Source organism: Heptranchias perlo, chromosome 23, assembly GCF_035084215.1.
Source record: "Heptranchias perlo isolate sHepPer1 chromosome 23, sHepPer1.hap1, whole genome shotgun sequence".
NCBI classification, from domain to species: Eukaryota; Metazoa; Chordata; class Chondrichthyes; order Hexanchiformes; family Hexanchidae; genus Heptranchias; species Heptranchias perlo.
The window spans coordinates 9,055,938-9,075,089 of NC_090347.1; the positions used below are offsets into that span (position 1 = coordinate 9,055,938).

Here is a 19,152-nt window from a genome sequence, read left to right on the forward strand (position 1 = left end):
CTGCCACAACCAGCTCAACAATGAGGTGAGCTCACTGTCATTGCTTTTCTGATATAAGGTGAATGTGAGGTCAACGTCCTAAGAATTTATGGAACTATAAGGCTACTTATCACTCAGTTGTGTCACAAATCAACCCTCAGCATTATCCATTTTGCTGGAGTTTGAAATTGTGGTCACAGGGGATTGCAGGGTAGGATAAATGACTGGGGAAATGGGCTATTCTTGTTTTTAAACTCCTTGCAGTCTTGCAATTACAAACTGTTGCAATGGATTTCTTAAGCCATCTTTGTCAAGTAGAGTATGTAATTTGCTTGGAAAAGGGTGCCTCCACACTCAGTAATGATGCTTTGGTTAGTTCTGATGTCCTGCTGCATATTTGTGTCAATCTCCGCTCCCCCCCCCTTCAGCCCACTTGCAGCACGAACATTCAACAAATTGAGTAACTGTTCAGGGAGGCAGTGCAGGTAAAACCACCAGACAGGATGCTAAAATTATTGCCGTAGGGTGGGGAGGTGCAAGTTTGAAATTTCTTTCCATTTCCATGGTGAAATGTGGAAAAGCTGCAATGGATTTAAAGTGGTTTGAGGGTCAGACTCATATAATAGCTGTCAATAAACAATGTAGGCACTCTTTAGCTCTCTATCTCTCTATCTATCAACTACTATGAAAATTGTATGTCTAGCACACATTTCTTTCTGTTAGGAATAGGAGTAGACCATTCAGCCCTTCAAGCCTGTTTCGCCATTCGAATAGATTATGGTTGATCTGTATCTTAACTCCATCTACCCACCTTGGTTCTGTAACCCTTAATACGCTTGCCTAACAAAAATGTCACACTTCAAACGAAAATATAAAGAAACAAAAAGAAACTCTCCAGGAACACAAAATATTGGAGCCAGGAAGTCTTCAGCCTCTTAACTGGTCTCCGTATCAACTCACCCAGTGTTTACTTAACAACAACAACAATTATACTTTATAGCTTTAATGGGGCATCTTACATGATATAATGTTTCTTGACCTTATAAAACAGTGTATGCTTTATGAGCAGTGCCATGGGAGACTTTCTATTATAAAAGTTGTGTGTCTTGCAAGCATTTAAATAATCGTCTCCCACTTGAAAAAATAAACAACAGCATTCATTTGATACAGAGCCAAATATTTACCAATCACACTTACAAAAAAAAGCTAAAGCCAGGGCTGTGACTTGAAGCCCAAAGGACAGTTGAGTTCTGACCTCATCCACAATTGGGGTACAGCTTTATCGTAGCAGGTGAAATCACCTTGTTGAAATCAGCTAACTCACCACAAACTGGTAATGGAACCTAGGCTTAGTGCTAACCTTATCAGTACAGAACAGTGTGAGGTTTGTATGCACAAATAGCTGCCTTCAATTGCAAAGAACTCACTAATAATGTCCAGAAGTTTGTTCCTGTACCTGCTGAGCAAAACATAACTCTCTCCACTTGTGTTGGCAAAGTTTGTGATCTGTATGCCACAGGAAAGGGCTCCACATTAAAACCTCAATGTGTTCATACACTGTGACTAAATGCACTTTTATGGTTTGATGCACATTTACCAAATCAAATAGAAAATAATTCAATGAAAATTACATACTATGAAAGCATACTTGTGTGTGGTACTGAGATCTGACCGTTGTGATATCCTTGTAAAGCCTAGAGCTTTTGTGATTTTCTCTTCCTTCATCACACTGGTGTGACTGAGATTGGCAGTTAAATGGAATAGGGGCTGAAGTCTGCATTCCCAATGCTGTGTGGCACTCACTGTTGGTGTTCAAATGTGCTGTGCCATCCAACTTTAATCCTGAATACAGAACAGTTAACCTAATGCAGGAAATCCAGTTGGCTTACTACCATCTTTGCTCTCTCATATTACAAATTGTGTTTTTGTGGCATACTCCTTAACTTCTGATTAGTTAGAATACCTTGGTAATATAGTAGCGTCTATTCCCAGAGTTGGACAATTCACTCCTGTGTACAATGTACTTACTGACTGCACTGCCAAGTATAAAATTGGGAAACCAATATCATTGATTAAAATAGACATTCATGACATAAACCAATAACTGAGATGTGGCTGCAGCTGAGTCAGGATCGGCAACTGAATATACCTAGGTGTAAAACTTTTAGGAGTGATAAGGAAGGAAGAACAGGAGTAGGGGCATGTATTATAGTCATAGTATCATAGTAAGTACAGCACAGGAGGAGGCCATTCGGCCCATCGTGCCTGTGCCGGCTCTTTGAAAGAGCTGTCCAATTAGTCCCACTCCCCTGCTCCTTCCCCATAGCCCTGTAAATTTTTCCCTTCAAGTATTTATCAAATTCCCTTTTTAAAGTTACTATTGAACCTGCTTCCACCATGCTTTCGGGCAGTGCGTTCCAGATCATTACAACTCACTGCGTAAAAAAATATTTCCCGATGTCGCCTCTGGCTCTTTTGCCGATCACCTTAAATCTGTGTCCTCTGGCTACCGACCCTTCTGCCACTGGGAACAGTTTCTCCTTCTTTACTCTTATCAAGTGTTCCCTTAAACTTAACGTGACCTACTTGCTCCATTTCATTACACAGAAACAGGTCAAATAGTGCTTCCTTCCTTGTTGGATTAGCAATATATTTTTTTGGCTTACTACTATCTTTGCTCTCTCATATTACAAATGGTGTTTTCGTGACACACTCCTTAACTTCTGATTAGTTAGAATACCTTGGTAATATAGTAGCGTCTATTCCCAGAGTTGGACAATTCACTCCTGCGTACAATGTAGTTACCGACTGCACTGCCAAGTGTAAAATTTATGATTTTGAAAACCTATCAAATCTCCCCTTAACCTTCTCTGTTCTAAGGAGAACAACCCCAGCTTCTCCAGTCTCTCCACGAAACTGAAGTCCCTCATCCCTGATTCTATTCTAGTAAATCTCTTCTACACCCTCTCTCAGGCCGTGACATCCTTCCTAAAGTGTGGTGCCCAGAATTGAACACAATACTCCAGCTGTATTAATAAAAGATTCATAATTGTAGGAGATTTTAATTATCCAAAAATAGATTAGGGAAATGTTCAATGCGAAAGGGAAGAAAGACATTTTATAGTGTGTTCAGGACAGTTTTCTCAGGCAATATGTTGCTAGTCCAACAAGGAAGGAAGTGCCATTTGACCTGTTTCTGTGTTATGAAATGAAGCAAGTAGGTCACATTAAGTTAAGGGAACAGCGGAAACAGTGACTGCACTATAATTAGGTTCAATTGTAAGAATAGTAAGGAACAAGAAAAGTGAAAGACATGTGTATTTGACTGGAAAAAGAAAATTATACAGAGATAAAAAGGGACCTTGCCCAGATTAAAGGGAACAAAAAATTGGCAAACAGAACTGTATTTAATGAGAAATATTTAAACAGGAGAAGGAAAGAGTGCAAATTAAATATATTCCAGTAAGGCAAAAAGGAAGCGTATTGATGACTAATCGGCAAAATAAAGGAAGAGCTGCTGAGAGATGAAGGTACCAAGCTGGTAGTGGTGTGTGAGGAAATGGCAGAAATGTTAAATAATTTGTCTTAGTTTTCACAGAGGAGATGAATACTGGGAATGCAGAACCGCCAGTGGTGGGTGTGGAACAGTGAGTGAAGGTTACAATTCAAAGAGAAATTATACTAAAGCAGTCACTCAAACTTAAGGTCGGCAAATCACCTGGATGTGATGGTTTACATCCGAGGATTCTGAGGCGACTAGTTGGCTCATGTAGGGAAAAACATCGGGACAGACTTAATGAGCTGAATGGCCTGTTTCTGTGCTGTAACGTTCGATGATTCTATGATCTGGTTTACACCTGTTACTCGGGTTCTCTGTGACTGTCTAGTCATTTAAGGAAATAGTGCACAACATGCAGAGTTTAACTGAACCATTGGTAGCATTTTCCAAAAGAGACTGGGCAGGATTTTGTTTTCTTTGTACTTACTCCCAGTCTCCTGCTTTATCGTTCCATGGAGTCACTTTACCACTGCACTGGAGGGTGGGACAGATCTGGCTTCAACAGTAGCTGACGGGAATGTATTTGCGTCATGGTGATCAAAAAATGGCAGCATTTCCCCACCCCCCCATCCTGATGGCCAACATTCAGCAACCAATACTCTGTTCACCAGTGTGGTCGAACAACTGGTTGAATTCACTTGCAAAGTGGGCCCAAGTAGTTAAATTCATGGCCCTCTTGGTTGTGGAACTGATATTCTACTGCCTGCCTTTCTGGGTTTCTCACGGAATGAGTAATTTTGATGCCCAATATCTTTTTAATTATGGAGAATCAGGGCATCATGCAGCTTACAGATATTTGTACGGTTTGATAAAACGCAGACATGTAATTGTGAAACATTTCCTCTGAACCAAACAAGGGCTTTTGTGAGTCTATTGGTGACAAATCACTGTGCACATCTCAAGTTGTGAGTCAGTGTGTGACAAATCACTGTGGAAAGGAGTCAGCGGGAGAAGATCCCTTCTGAGTGTATGTGTAGCATCATCATAAACACATTTATGTAGGGTTCCCTTTTTGGGTATTTCTATTGAAATTGTAAACATGTTCTCTGAGTTCTCTGCCTTCACCTGATGTGACAATACTGAACAAAGAAAATCTTCAACAAAGATATTTACAACATAGCAACAAGAGGAATTCTTACTCCAGCTTGAGTAACACGCTGTGTCCTTTATAATCTCAAAATTCTTTGAGCTATGGTGGTCAGGCTGAAAAGGATTGCTGTCTGTACATGAATGGAAGTGGAGTATTAGTGGCAATGTGGATGTATAGTTTCTACAGTAACACGGTAAACAATTATGAACAATGATTGTTGTTAGATAACTCACCGAGCAAAATAGCTTGTCCAGTCAGTTTAGGCAAGTTTGGGCTTGGATATAGAAAAGTAAAGTCATCCAATTTTTATAATGTCTATTTCCTACAAAACTGGCTGTTTGAAATGGAATGCTATGAGGGACGATGAGTCAGAAGCCAGTTACACCTGCTGCTCACGTCTGCCACGTGGGTTAGAACCATAGAATCATGGAAAGGTTACAGCACAGAAGGAGGCAGTTCAGCCCATCGAGTCCGTCCCGGCTCTATGCAAGAGCAATCCAGCTAGTCCCACTCCCCCTCCCTATCCCCGTAGCCCTGCAAATTTTTTCCTTTCAAATACTTACCCAGTTCCCTTTTGAAGGCCACGATTGAATCTGCCTCCACCACCCCATCAGACAGTGCATTCCAGATCATAACCACTCGCTGTGTAAAAAAGTTTTTCCTCATGTCACCTTTGGTTCTTTTGCCAATCACCTTAAATCTGTGTCCTCTGGTTCTTGACCCTTCCACCAATGGGAACAGTTTCTCTCTATCTGGACCCTTCATGATTTTGAATACCTCTATCAAATCTCCTCGCAACCATCTCTGTTCCAAAGCGAACAACCCCAGCTTCTCCAGTCTATCCACGTAACTAAAGTCCTTCATCCCTGCAATCATTCTAGTAAATCTCTTCTGCATCCTCTCTAAGACCTTCACATCTTTCCAAAAGTGCTGTGCCCAGAACTGGACACAATACTCCAGTTGTGCCCGAACCAGTGTTTTATAAAGGTTTCATCGTGACTTCCATACTTTTGTACTCTATGCCTCTATTTATAAAGCCCAGGATCCCGTATGCTTTTTTAACCGTTTTCTCAACTTGCCCTGCCACCTTCAATGATTTGTGCACGGATACCCCCAGATCGCTCTGTTCCTGTACCCCTTTTAGAGTTGTGGTCTCTAGTTTATATTGCCTCTCCTTGTTCTTCCTACCAAAATGTATCACTTCGCACTTCTGAATTAAATTTCATCTGCCACGTGTCTGCCCATTCCACCAGCCTGTCTATATCCTCTTGAAGTCTATCACTATCCTCCTCACTGTTCACTACACTTCCAAGTTTTGTGTCATCTTCAAATTTTGAAATTGTGCCCTGTACTCCCAAGTCCAAGTCATTAATATAGATCAAGAAAAGCAGTGGTCCCAGCACCTACCCCTGGTGAACACCACTGTACACCTCCCTCCAGTCGGAAAAACAACTGTTCACCACTACTCTTTGATTCCTGTCACTTAGCCATTTCTGTATCCATGTTGCTACTGCCCCCTTTATTCCATGGGCCGTAATCTTGATGATAAGCCTACTGTCCGGCACTTTATCAAACGCCTTTTGAAAGTCCACATACACCACATCAACTGCATTGCCCTCATCTACCCTCTCTGTTGCCTCATCAAAAAACTCTGTCAAGTTAGTTAAACACCTTTTGCCTTTAACAAGTCCATGTTGGCTTTCCCTAAACAATCCAAATGACTTGTCCAAATGACTGTTAATTCTGTCCTGGATTATTGTTTCTAAAAGTTTCCCCACCACTGAGGTTAAACCGACTGGGCTATAATTGCTGGGTTTATCCTTACACCCTTTTTTGAACAAGTGTGTAACATTTGCAATTCTCCAGTCCTCTTGAAGATTATGGCCAGTACCTCTGCAATTTCCACCCTTACTTCCCTCAGCAACCTAGGATGCATCCCATCCAGACCAGGTGAATTATCTACTTTAAGTACAGCTAGCCATTATCAATTTTTAGCCCATCCAGTATCTCAACTATATCTTCCTTTACTGAGACTCTGGCAGTATCTTCTTCCTTGGTAAAGACAGATGCAAAGTACTCATTTAGTACCTTGGCCATTCCCTCTGCCTCCATGAGTATATCTCCTTTATGGTCCTAATCGGCCCCACCCCTCCTCTTACTACCTGTTTACTGTTTACATGCCTGTAGAAGATTTTTGGATTCCCTTTTATGTTGGCCGCCAGTCTATTCTTATACTCTCTCTTTGCCCCTCTGATTTCCTTTTTCACTTCCCCTCTGAACTTTCTATATTCTGCCTGGTTCTCACTTGTGTTATCAACCTGACATCTGTCATACGCCCCCTTTTTCCATTTAATCTTACTCACTATCTCTTTTGTCATCCAGGGAGCTCTGGCTTCAGTTGCCCTACCTTTCTGCCTCGTGGGAATGTGCCTAGACTCTTCCCGAACCATTTCCTCTTTAAAGACTGCCCGCTGTTCATTTATGGTTTTGCCTGCCAATCTTTGATTCCCATTTACCCGGGCCAGATCTGTTCTCATCCCATTGAAATTGGCCCTCCTCCAATTGAGTATTTTAACTTTTGAGTGGTCAGTGTCGTTTTCCATAGCTATTCTAAACCTTATGATACTATGATCGCTGCTCCCTAATTGCTCCCCCACTGACACTTGCTCCACTTGGCCCGCTTCATTCCCTAGAACCAAGTCCAGCAATGCCTCCTTCCTCACTAGACTGAGTATCCATATTTAATGCTTACATAAGCCGTGCTAGTCACGTGACTTGGGTCAGGGAAAGTCAGCAACTTTGAGGGGTGGGTGGGGAGGGGGGGTCACTCTCACCGATCTGGCTTGACATGGTGTCTCAGAATGCATTGGTTGTGCTTTGGGTTTGTGTCTAGTGAATAGTATCTGAACCGGGGGGAGAGGGGAACTGAAGTCTGATGTCAAAGGGATTCTAGTTTATCCAACACGTTTCCTTCCAGCTTGATATATGCTCAGTGAAGCAAGTGCCAACGTTCGAGTGCAAAATAATTCATCTCTTTTTATCTCCGTTTGCTCTTTGTGGAATTTTGGCAAAAGCACCAAAGCAAAGCTGGTGGATTTACTACCACGGAAAAAGGTTGCAATTCATTTACGGGCAAAATTCTGAAGCTCTCCCAGCTGATAGTTGGCACTTCTGACTGACTTGAGTTGTGGACGTACCTGTAGACAATAAATACCTTATTGTTTTGAAACATTTTATAGAAAATCATGAAAAGCATGTGCTGGAAACTGGTTCTAATGAAAGGTCATCGACCTGAAACATTAACCCAACCTTCCTCTCTTCACAGTTTCACAGATGCTGCCTGACTTGTTGCATGTTTCCAGCATTTTCTGTTTTTATTATCGGAAATCATCTTTTTTTTGTATATTTTGGAGTTTTGAGGGATGATAGGAATATTTTTTTTCCCCGTTTTTGCCCCAGATCACTCCTTTCCTCTCCTGTCAAGATGCTGACTCATTCCAACTTGTTCCACAGATAGTAACGCCCTTCATTACTTTGCCCACGTAGTGGTTCTTCATGTGAGAATTCAAACTAGGAGTGTTGGCAAGCTATTCAACTGTGGGGGCATCAGAACCATTCCAGCTCCTCTTCATCTGACATCCACGCGCTTAAGGCCAATTTTAGCACCTCTACCGATACACTGGTTGAGATCAGCCACAGAACAGGGATTGAACCTGGACTCTAGTCAGTATGGCTCAGCTCTCCATTGGGTGTTGCATTTAATAACTGAGAAACCCACTGAGCTGCGTTTTTGGTATAGTCCCCAAAGGAAACACCAGAAAGCTGGTGAAAATAGTTGGAACTACATCAAGGCAGGAAGGTTATGTCGACACACCCTCCTAGTTTCTTTTGGACCTTTAACAACTGTTAGAAAGAGGAGATGTTGTCCCAACATTGTGGGCTGGATTCAACCCAAGGTCCCACAGATTAAAGGACGTTCTTCTACCCACTGTGCTACCCAGTCTCTGATTATATTTCTTTTCATTGTGGAATTGCCATTAACAGTCTGGTTACTCTTTCCATGGGAAAGCATTGTTTTATGTGGCCGTGTTGTAATCACTGTTATTACTATTACACAATTAGATACAAAGGCTTGTGAAATATAAGAGAATGCCTTTGTTCATCTAATTCAAAACTCTCAACACTGAATCTCCCTAGCTTATGAAATATGAAATAGAGCATCTTAATTAAAATTTCACAAAAAAACGCCATAAACTAATGTTCACAGCTCCCGAAATGTAGATTAGAACATCAGTGAAAATGAGAAAAGTAAATGAGTTCACCATCTTGTTTTCATTTAGGCACAGTTTATATCAACAAAAAGCAATCATGACTTCTTAAAATGAAAAATGTAATCCTTTGCTCCTATTAAACCAATCAATGATTGATCACATCGATTTATTTTTGTTTTTAAGACTTGCATTCGATAATTCAGTGCAAAGTCTATAAGGCTTTTAGTTTCATGGGCTTGTGATGCCACTTCCACGAATGCAGGCAATATGTGACATCATTCCATCAACTGATTGATGTGTGCATGGAATTTGCAACCTAATGCTCTCACAACAGCTGGTACACACACATTGAACAGGAGCCAGGAGAGCTGTTTTGATATTTCTTAAAAGGGAACTGGAGTGCAGCAGTCGTCATTCATTTCATTACAGGACTCAAGTCCTTCCTTTAATTACTGCCAATGTACCTCAGCTGCTTTTTTTAGTCTTCCTCTCGTTTGCTCTGCCGCCATAATTTTTCTGCTAAGAATTACGGCTACCTGATGTGATCGAGAATGTACAGTCCCTGAGTGAGGTCCTTTGACAAAATGCCATCTGGTGAAGGGAACGGGACTTAGTTGAAGCGTTCAATAGTGAAATGGACTTGACTTAGTCAACAGGGCTTGGAGGTAATGAGGCAGGAGGGAGGTGAAAATGATGTCGGCAGGTCTGAGATGTGGGCCATAAGGGTGGGTTGAACTAGATGCCTGAGCTTTTTCTCATTTCACCGTCTTGTGCTCCAAATAAGTTGTAAAGGGAAGTGCTTGGATCCAGGAGAGTTTGTGTGATTAGTAGAGGTGGGTTGTTAGTTCCGAGGCCCAGTTCTATGCATATATTCTAGTAATATGATGGAGGTTTCAAATAGTATGAAGCACATTTTTTGGGAGTGTTGGACTGGATGAATTTTTTTCAACTTCTGAGTCTGAGAAAGGGATTTGTATTGAAGATTTCCAATGTCTAAAATGCTTTACCAATACAATGAATATATATAAAATAATAATGGGCTTCTTTTAATGCATGAACTGACTGTTGTAATAGTAATAGTTTGCTTTCAGAAAAAAGGATGTGAAGCTAATAAACGGAGTAATTTTAGCCTGTTTCTGGGGGCATTATCTCCCCCCCCCCCCCACTCCCAAAATTACTGCAAATCTTGAGACAATGACGAGCCGGCTCCCATTTTTAGCAGCAATGACCTCTCACACAAGTGATGTGATGGTGTAGTGTAAACTGAGGCTCAATGCACCATCATATCATGTTGTTTATAAAAAAAGTTCAAATAACCTAACCAAACTCTCTTCCATGAAGACAATGCCTCTTTAAAGCTTTACTTCCACCCTTCCAGCTATCACTACGACATTAGCGGAAGGCATTAATTGTCCAATCGCAACTAGAGACTCAAACAACACTATATTGGTCTGAAGAGTTAAACACATCCTTCAGTTCAGACCCTTCCAACATGCTGAGTAGCACGGTCTGAATTAATGCTGAATGTATACGGATATTTTGAAGTGCAGGACGAGCTAGAGAGTGCAAATTGTGTAAGCTGTTTGCCTACAGTTGTGCTACCCAACTGCTAGCCCTCTGTTGCATAACCAATATTTAAATAACTCATTTAAGCGTAAATAATGATAACAATCTTGTTTGTAGTTTAGGTTACATTTTTCATACTGGCGCTTCAAAGCATGTGTGTCTTTGTTGCCTTTTTTTTATGGTCCATGTGGTCCTAATTACCTCTTTGCGCGTCCCATGAGTCTCCAGATGTGGATCAAAAAAAAAACACACAAACCAAATGAATGAAGTTTGAAGCTGGTCGGCGTCTCCCTCCCATCTCCCCGCCCCAACCCATTAACATTCCAGCTCATAGTACAATCCATTTAAAGGGTATGGCCAACATTCTGGGGAGGGAAAAACATAGCAGAATTCGGTGCATATGGCGTTTTGACAACTCACATGATTTCTTTATATGAGCATTGCGCTGTTCTTTTCTAAGTCGATAAAGTGAGGGGGGAGAGAGAGTCAATAACTTTACAGTGGCAACAATCCCTCTTTAAAGAAATTGGGTTACCTAGGGGATGGCAGAGGAATTTCCCAGATTTTTTCCCCCCAAATTGGCCTGGGTTTTTAGCCGTGTTTTTGCCTCCCCCAGGAGATCACATGGTTTCAGTTGGGGTGGGGAGTGTATATATTGTGATACACAAGGTAACAATTGTGTGGGACAGGCCGGATGGACTCGAGGGTCTTTTCCTGTCTGTCATTGTTCGTAGGTATATTTTAGCATTTTGCCTCTTTACGCTGATTGCAGTCTGTAATACTCCTAAACAGTTCAGATTGCCTGACATTGGGCTGTATATTTGCTGTGTTGATGTGCAGGATAGGCAGTGGGGTATTCTCATTAGTTATCGGAGTATTTTTAGGTGGCTCATCATCTCCAAATGGCTCACTAGAGTCAGACCCTCTGATGTCCTGTCAGGATTGAGCATGCAGTCTTCTTTCAATTCAAAACTGATACAGATTGGTCCAGTTTAGATCAAATTTAGAATTACTCATTTTTGATCAGTTTGGACTTTGGATACCACAGCAGCTCAATCCAAGGAAATTCCCCGGAGCTGCCAAAAAAGAAGCAATTTTATCAACAACTTTCCTTTATTAGCCGAGGCATAGAATATAAGAGCAGGGAGGTTATGCTAGAACTGTATAAAACATTGGTTGGGCCACAGCTTAAGTACTGCATACAGTTCTGGTCACCACATTACAGGAAAGATGTGATTGCACTCGAGAGGGTACTGAGGAGATTTACGAGGATGTTGCTAGGGCTGGAGAATTTTAGCTATGAGAAAAGATTGGATAGGCTGGGGTTGTTTTCTTTGGAACAAAGGAGGCTGAGGGGAGATTTAATTGAGGTGTATAAAATTATGACGGGATTAGATAGAGTGGATAGGGAGGACCTATTTCCCTTAGCAGAGGGGTCAGTGATCAGGGGGCATAGATTTAAAGTAATTGGTAGAAGGATTAGAGGGGAGCTGAGGAGAAATGTTTTCACCCAGAGGGTGGTGGGGGTCTGGAACTCACTGCCTGAAAGGGTGGTAGAGGCAGAAACCCTCATCACGTTTAAAAAGTACTTGGATGTGCACTTGAAGTGCCGTAACCTACAAGGCTACAGACCAAGTGCTGGAAAGTGGGATTAAGCTGGATAGCTCTTTTTCGGCCAGCACGGACACAATGGGTCAACTGGCCTCCTTCTGTGCCGTAACTTTCTATGATTCTATGAACAATGCAAGAGATAAATGTTATTCTGCAACTGCGGGATGTGATCATTTGAGATGGGATTTCAAACGAATGCCTTATCTCCTTTGTTAATTAAGAATTGTGGAAAATGCTTGTCCTGCAGCAACACTGAATGAAGCAATGTATCTGGGTGATAGACTGGATAGATGTACCCATGGAATGTCAGAAGTGATTGTGGAGGAATGAACAATAAATGTGTATTTCATAGTATTTCATGGGGAAGCTGTGTTAAATGTTGACAAAGAGATTAACAAATAAGGCCTTGTAGTCCTTACCTTAGCACAAAACTATTTGAAATTTGGTTTTGGAAGAATTATTACCATTCAAAGTATTGTTATTCACTGGAGTGGTTGTCTGTTTGTTTAGTGCTGGTGGGACAGGAGTCCTCCTGAATGTAGACAGAGTGGCTGAACAGCTTGAAGAGTTGGGAGTCCATGGAGTGCAGGTTCGTGGTCTGGCTGATTCAGGCTGGTTCTTGGACAACAAACAATACCAAAGGACTGATTGCATTGACACAATATCATGCGCTCCCACTGAAGCAATCAAGAAAGGAATAAGGTAACACATCTTCTATCATCCCTTTCCCTTGTGAGGTTCTATATATTGTGGAAACCTGAATAGGAAATGCAGCTTAGTTCTGATTTATTTCTCGGTTAACCCTTGGTCGACAATAGCAATTCCTTGATAACAGATGTGAAAACATTGTTCCCAAGCTAATGACTGAATCTACTTGAGCATCTTCTGGCTGGACAGTCTCCTGTCAATCAGGAGCATCTGGCTGTCTCACTCACAACAAGCACCTGCGTACTACAATAAATTATCACGGGCACTTCTGACCAATGAGGATCATTATTTACCATCTCTAAATCATTCTTAATGAACAGAGGGCCCTGGAATCTATTCTTTCAACCAGAGAACATTCTGTTTCTATGGCAACTTGCTTTATCCTTTGGGATTATTTCTGAAGATATTCTAACCACAGCAGGAGATACAGCTTGCTGTGATAGATCATGGGAGGGAGTCTCAAGAATGCACTCTCAGCGTAGAGGCAAGATTCCACAAGGGTACATCATACAATTGTACTAGAGAGCACTCCCAGCAACACGACAGTTCTTACTGCCTTGAAAATCCTTATCCACTGCAACGCATTTGCTAATTACAAACACCAAACAGGCCCACACTGTTGAAGAGTGTCTGGTTATTAATGGCTCTATCTCCTCCTTTCCACCAATTCATCGCATGTTGTCCACCTTTTATTGAACCTGAAAAGATGACAAAAAAAGTGTGCAGTTAACAACTATACCAAAGGAAACAAAGAAGGGAACTTGTCCTATCAACAGCATTTGGGAACCAGTCTGACATGGTTCAGATTCCACTTCTGAGGCTGCTTCATTGCTTGCGGGTTGCAGTTCTTCTCAGTTCGGTCAAACTGATTCCCGGGCAGGATCCTCTATTTAGCAAGAGGTGATCCTTGTCTCCTCTCTGTGGGTTGGACTGAACTTTTGGGCTTGTGTGACAGTGCAAAATGACTAAAAACATCCTTTATGCTTTCAGGTACTGGAATGGAGTTGTACCTGAACGTTGCAAGCAACAGTTCAGAGAGGGGGAAGAGTGGAACTGCTTCTTTGGATATAAAATTTATCCAACATTAAGAAGTAAGTGAAAAAATAAACTATATCAAAGTATATCTGATCCAAAGGACAGCCTCTTGTTCTCCCGAGTAACCTGGGCAGCAAGGGCCCCGAATAGCTCCCCAGTTTCCCAATGGTAAATGGGCCCTTCTGATTTGAATACTGTGGGAATTTGCTTCAAAAGGTAGAGGAGTGTCATGTAGAATCATAGAAAGGTTACTGCACGGAAGGAGGCCATTCAGCCCATGAGTCCATGCTGGCTCTCTGCAAGAGCAATCCAGCTAGTCCCACTCCCCCGCCCTATCCCCGTAGCCCTGCAAATTTTTTCCCTTCAAGTACTTATCCAGTTCCCTTTTGAAAGCCACAATTGAATCTGCCTCCACCACCCCCTCGGGCAGTGCATTCCAGATCATGACCACTCGCTGTGTAAAAAAGTTTTTCCTCATGTTGCCTTTGGTTCTTTTGCCAATCACCTTAAATCTATGTCCTCTGGTTCTTGACCCTTCCGCCAATGGGAACAGTTTCTCTCTATCTACTCTGTCTAGACCCTTCATGATTTTGAATACCTCTATCAAATCTCCTCGCAACCGTCTCTGCTCTAAGGAGAACAACCCCAGCTTCTCCAGTCTATCCACGTAACTGAAGTCCCTCATTCCTGGAATCATTCTAGTAAATCTCTTCTGCACCCTCTCTAAGGCCTTCACGTCTTTCCTAAAGTGCGGTGCCCAGAACCGGACTCGATACTCCAGTTGTGGCCGAACGAGTGTTTTATAAAGGTTCATCATAACCTCCTTGCTTTTGAACTCTATGCCTCTATTTATAAATTGTAAACAATTTTACAACACCAAGTTATAGTCCAGCAATTTTATTTTAAATTCACAAGCTTTCGGAGGCTACCTCCTTCCTCAGGTGAACGATGCGGAAAATGTTCTTGGGATGCGGGCGACACTGGTGAGGCCACAATTACTGCCCACCCCCCAGTTGCCCTAAACTGAGTGGCTTGCTAGGTGACTTCAAAAGGCATTTTCCGCATCGTTCACCTGAGGAAGGAGGTAGCCTCCGAAAGCTTGTGAATTTAAAATAAAATTGCTGGACTATAACTTGGTGTTGTAAAATTGTTTACAATTGTCAACCCCAGTCCATCACCGGCATCTCCACATCTATTTATAAAGCCTCTTGATGTCTATCACTGTCCTCCTTACTGTTTACCACCCTTCCAGGTTTTGTGTCATCTGCAAATTTTGAAATTGTGCCCTGTACTCCCAAGTCCAAGTCATTAATATATAGCAAGAAAATGAATATGGATCCGTAGAACTCTACATACGACCTTCTTCTTTCTGCTGTTTTAAAAGAAGTGTTAACCTATTTGTTTTAGACAGGCTGACACCTTCATTCTGGGTACCATAGTGTAGTGGACCAGTAACTTAGAGGTTGTGAGTTCAAATCCCAAATTGGGAGTTTGAATTCAATAAATCGGTAATTTTTCGGTTAACACCAGAAAAAATAACGATGAAAAATGTTGGATTGTTCTAAAAACCCAACTGATTCACTAATATCCTTTGGGGAAGGGAACCTGTCACCTGCTACTCTTTCTGGCCTATATGCCACTCCAGTCCTATATTGTATGATTGACTCTTAATGCCTTTTGAAGTCACCTAGCAAGCCACTCAGTTTAGGGCAACTGGGGGGTGGGCAGTAATTGTGGCCTCACCAGTGTCGCCCGCATCCCAAGAACAAATGCAAAGAAATGGGCCAATGCCTCAGGTTAAAGGAACGTTTATGAAACATGTTCAGTATTTTGTCTGCTAATATCGCCAGCAGCAATTTCTGAGCTTCGATGCCATGTAGTCCAAGTGTTCAGTCTGAGAACAGATTGTCTAGACTAATTGTTCAAAATTATGAGGGGTTTTGAGAGAGTGAATAGGGATAAACCGTTTCCACTGGCAGGAGGGTTGGTAACCAGAGGACACAGATTTAAGATAATTGGCAAAAGAACCAGAGGGGAGATGAGGAGATTTTAAATTACGCAGCAAGTTGTCATGATCTAGAATGCACTGGTGGAAGAAGATTCAGTAGTAACTTTCAAGAGGGAATTGGATAAATACTTGAAGGAGAACAAATTGCAGGGCAATGGGGAAAGAGCAGGGGAGTGGGACTAATTGGATAGCTCCTTCGAAGAGCCAGCACAGGCACGATGGGCCAAATGGCCTCCTTCTGTGCTGTATGATTCTATGATTGTAATTGCTGGTATTTTGGCAAAGTCTAAGAAATCAGAAAACTCAGTAGTTGGAGTCCCAGCCCATTTACAAATAATGGGTTTAAGATTTTGCTGCTCGTGATTGCGATATCCAGGTTTAATATCAGCCTCTCCTAACGCTCATCCACGTGTTTTTACTGGAGGTTGAGATATTTCCGAAGGGAAGGGGGTGTGGAGAAAAGTCCCAAGAGACCTAACTTCATCCATCTTTTCACAGGCCCCTTGTTCGTGGTGCAGTGGCTCTTTGACGAAGCACAGCTCACGGTTGATAATGTGCATCTCACTGGGCAACCTGTTCAAGAAGGGCAGTGGAACTACATTCAGAACCTGGGAAGAGAACTGAAAAACACTCTTAAAGATGTTCCGTAAGTTCTGTCAGCTCTATAATACTGTGAGTGTGTTAAATCCTTGGACGTTTCATTGCATGGCAACACCCTTCTGTTGTTAGGAGACGTTAATGCCCATCTTATGAACAAGTTCATGAATTAAGAACAAGGGGTGTGCCGTGCATGACTAGCTGGTGGGTCAGGTGGGGTGAGGAGGAGTTAGGGTGGGGCTACTCTTTATTTATGTTGCTGTGTGTAGGGATCAATGAAAGGGGATTGATGTTCCACAAAAAAGGAAATCTGTACACCTCACGGGTGAATGCTGTGTTGAAGAAACTACGGGCCTGAAATTCCTGGGGGGCAGAGATAGTGGAGAGTGAACAAGGGTGGAGGGCTAGGTTTCTGCCCCCTTTAACACCGGCCATAAATTTTAGCGGGGGCGGAGCTGAACCTTGCGCCCACCTCCCACGTCGGAGTTGGGGTGGTGGGGGGGGGGGGGGGGCAGGTCTGGAGCAGTTGCCAGGCTAACCCGGGAATTCCTCCACTTGCGCCCCTGGTAGGCTTAAAGGGAAACAGTCTCCAGCTGAGCACTTGCTTGAGTTCTGCGGAGGCCCTAGGAAAGCCCCTGGACTTTGCCAGTACAAAGGTAATCAGTCCCTTAATTTAGAAGATTGAGAGCTCCTGTAGCAGAGAAGATTTTTTTTTAACTTGACCTCTATCTTCGACCCAGGCAGGAACATAGGGACACGGATAGGCCATTCAGCCCCTCGATCCTGTTCCGCCATTCAATGAGATCATGGCTGATCTGTGACCTAACTCCATACACCTGCCTTAGCCCAGTATACCTTAATACCTTTGGTTAACAAAAATCCATCAATCTCAGATTTAAAATTAACAATTGAGCTAGCATCAACTGTCGTTTGCGGAAGGGAGTTCCAAACTTCTACCACCCTTTGTGTGTAGAAGTGTTTCCTAACTTCACTCCTGAAAGTCCGGGCTCTAATTTTTAAGCTATGTCCCCTAGTCCTAGACTCCCCAACCAGCGGAAATAGTTTCTCTCTAACTACCCTATCAGTTCCCCTTAATATCTTGAAAATTTCAATCAAATCACCCCTTAATCTTCTAAATTCCAGGGAATACAACCCTAGTTTGTGTAATCCCTCCTCGTAATTTAACCCTTGGAGTCCAGGTTTACTATCACTCTAGTAAATCTACACTGCACTCCCTCCAAGGCCAATATATCCTTCCTAAGGTGCAGTGCCCAGGAGCCTGGGATTCCCCGAGCAGAATGTCTGTGAGTTCCCTCACCTTCCACCAGGGTGGATGCCTCTGATGTGCCCTGACAGGTGCGGATGGCACTCTGTGTATTGATTTGGGACAGGATTTGCTTCTTTGCGGATGAGATCCCACTCCGTCACACTTCCAGGGTAGTGTAGGACTGCAGGAATTTCAGAGCCTAGGTTTTTCTAAATAGTTGGGCTATTATAGGCTGGACTGCCTTCCTCACCTATATTTATCTTGCGATCTAAGTCTATACCTATCCATACAGTCTGCAATCCATTCCCAAACATATATTTATCCTGCTTCTTTTTAAATGAATTTGTTTTGCTGGGATTCTGTGCCAAACTATGTTAATTCACATCAGTAAATACAGGCATAAATCCAACGTACTTATGTAATGTTGTCATTTCAATTGTTTGTGTATGTTAAATCCATTACCTTACACTGTCAGCCTCAGTAATTCATCCAAGTCAGTTTTCAAAAAGCTGTCATAATCATAGAAGCATACAGCAAAGAAGGAGGCCATTCAGCCCATCGAGCCTGTGCTGGCTCTTTGAAAGAGCTATCCAATTAGCCTCACTCCTCTGCTCTTTCCCCATCGCCTGCAAAATTTTCCCCTTCAAGTATTTATCCAATTCCCTCTCGAAAGTTACCATTGAATCTGCTTCCACCACCCTTTCAGCCAGTGCGTTCCAGACCATAACAACTCGCCACATAAAAAGACCTAAGAACTAATAACAAATCAGCAAAGATCAGGGCACAATTAAAGTAAACATGTGCATTTGTTTGGGAGCTAAAACCTGAGGTGTGTGAGATGTGAATTGTACATGAACTTCATCTTATAATGTAATTGATTTAAATACTTTCTTTTGGTTTTAGAGCTGTTTTTGCACCTGCGTGCTTATCTCATGAAGTTATCACAAAAAGGTAAGATGGAAAAAGAGAGCAGAAGATAAAAGGTTGTACATGCAATGCACTCTTTCTTTTAGAATCCAAATCACTGAATTCTGATTCTAGATATTGGCCTTTTCCATCTGTGTCCTTAACTTTGCTTAATCATTATCCCATTTAGAATTCCTCTTGAAACTCTTAACTCCCAATGTACCAAACCCTCTTCTGTCCTTAATCACCCTCTGCTCCTATCGTGCCCTTTTATCCCCTGTCCCGTGCCTCTCTTGCTCAGGAATCTTTAGCAATGACATCTGATCTCTCTGCTAAAAATGAGTGCATCGTTATTGCGTTAAAGACAACTTCCATTTATACAGCTTCTTTCATATAAGGAAACTTCCCAAGGTGCTTTTAAGCGGTGGATAGCCGGGAGAATTTCGGAGAGGGTGGCATTTTACTCTTCCACGGTTCTTACTTTGCTTACATAATAACAGTAATTGCACCGTAAAAGCTACTAATTGTGTGTGAGACAGTTTGAGATGTTTCAGT

General features: G+C 42.2%; 1 protein-coding gene across 1 annotated transcript in view; it reads left to right on the forward strand.

Annotated features, from left to right (window-relative positions):
• The window catches only part of notum1a (notum, palmitoleoyl-protein carboxylesterase a), a 35,350-nt gene that overhangs the window by 12,626 nt on the left and 3,572 nt on the right, over positions 1 to 19,152 (forward strand). The window contains exons 7-10 of the mRNA XM_068004485.1: positions 12,587 to 12,778; positions 13,775 to 13,875; positions 16,326 to 16,473; positions 18,595 to 18,642. Coding sequence (XP_067860586.1) covers positions 12,587 to 12,778; positions 13,775 to 13,875; positions 16,326 to 16,473; positions 18,595 to 18,642 — 489 coding nt within the window. The remainder of the gene's footprint in view (positions 1 to 12,586; positions 12,779 to 13,774; positions 13,876 to 16,325; positions 16,474 to 18,594; positions 18,643 to 19,152) is intronic.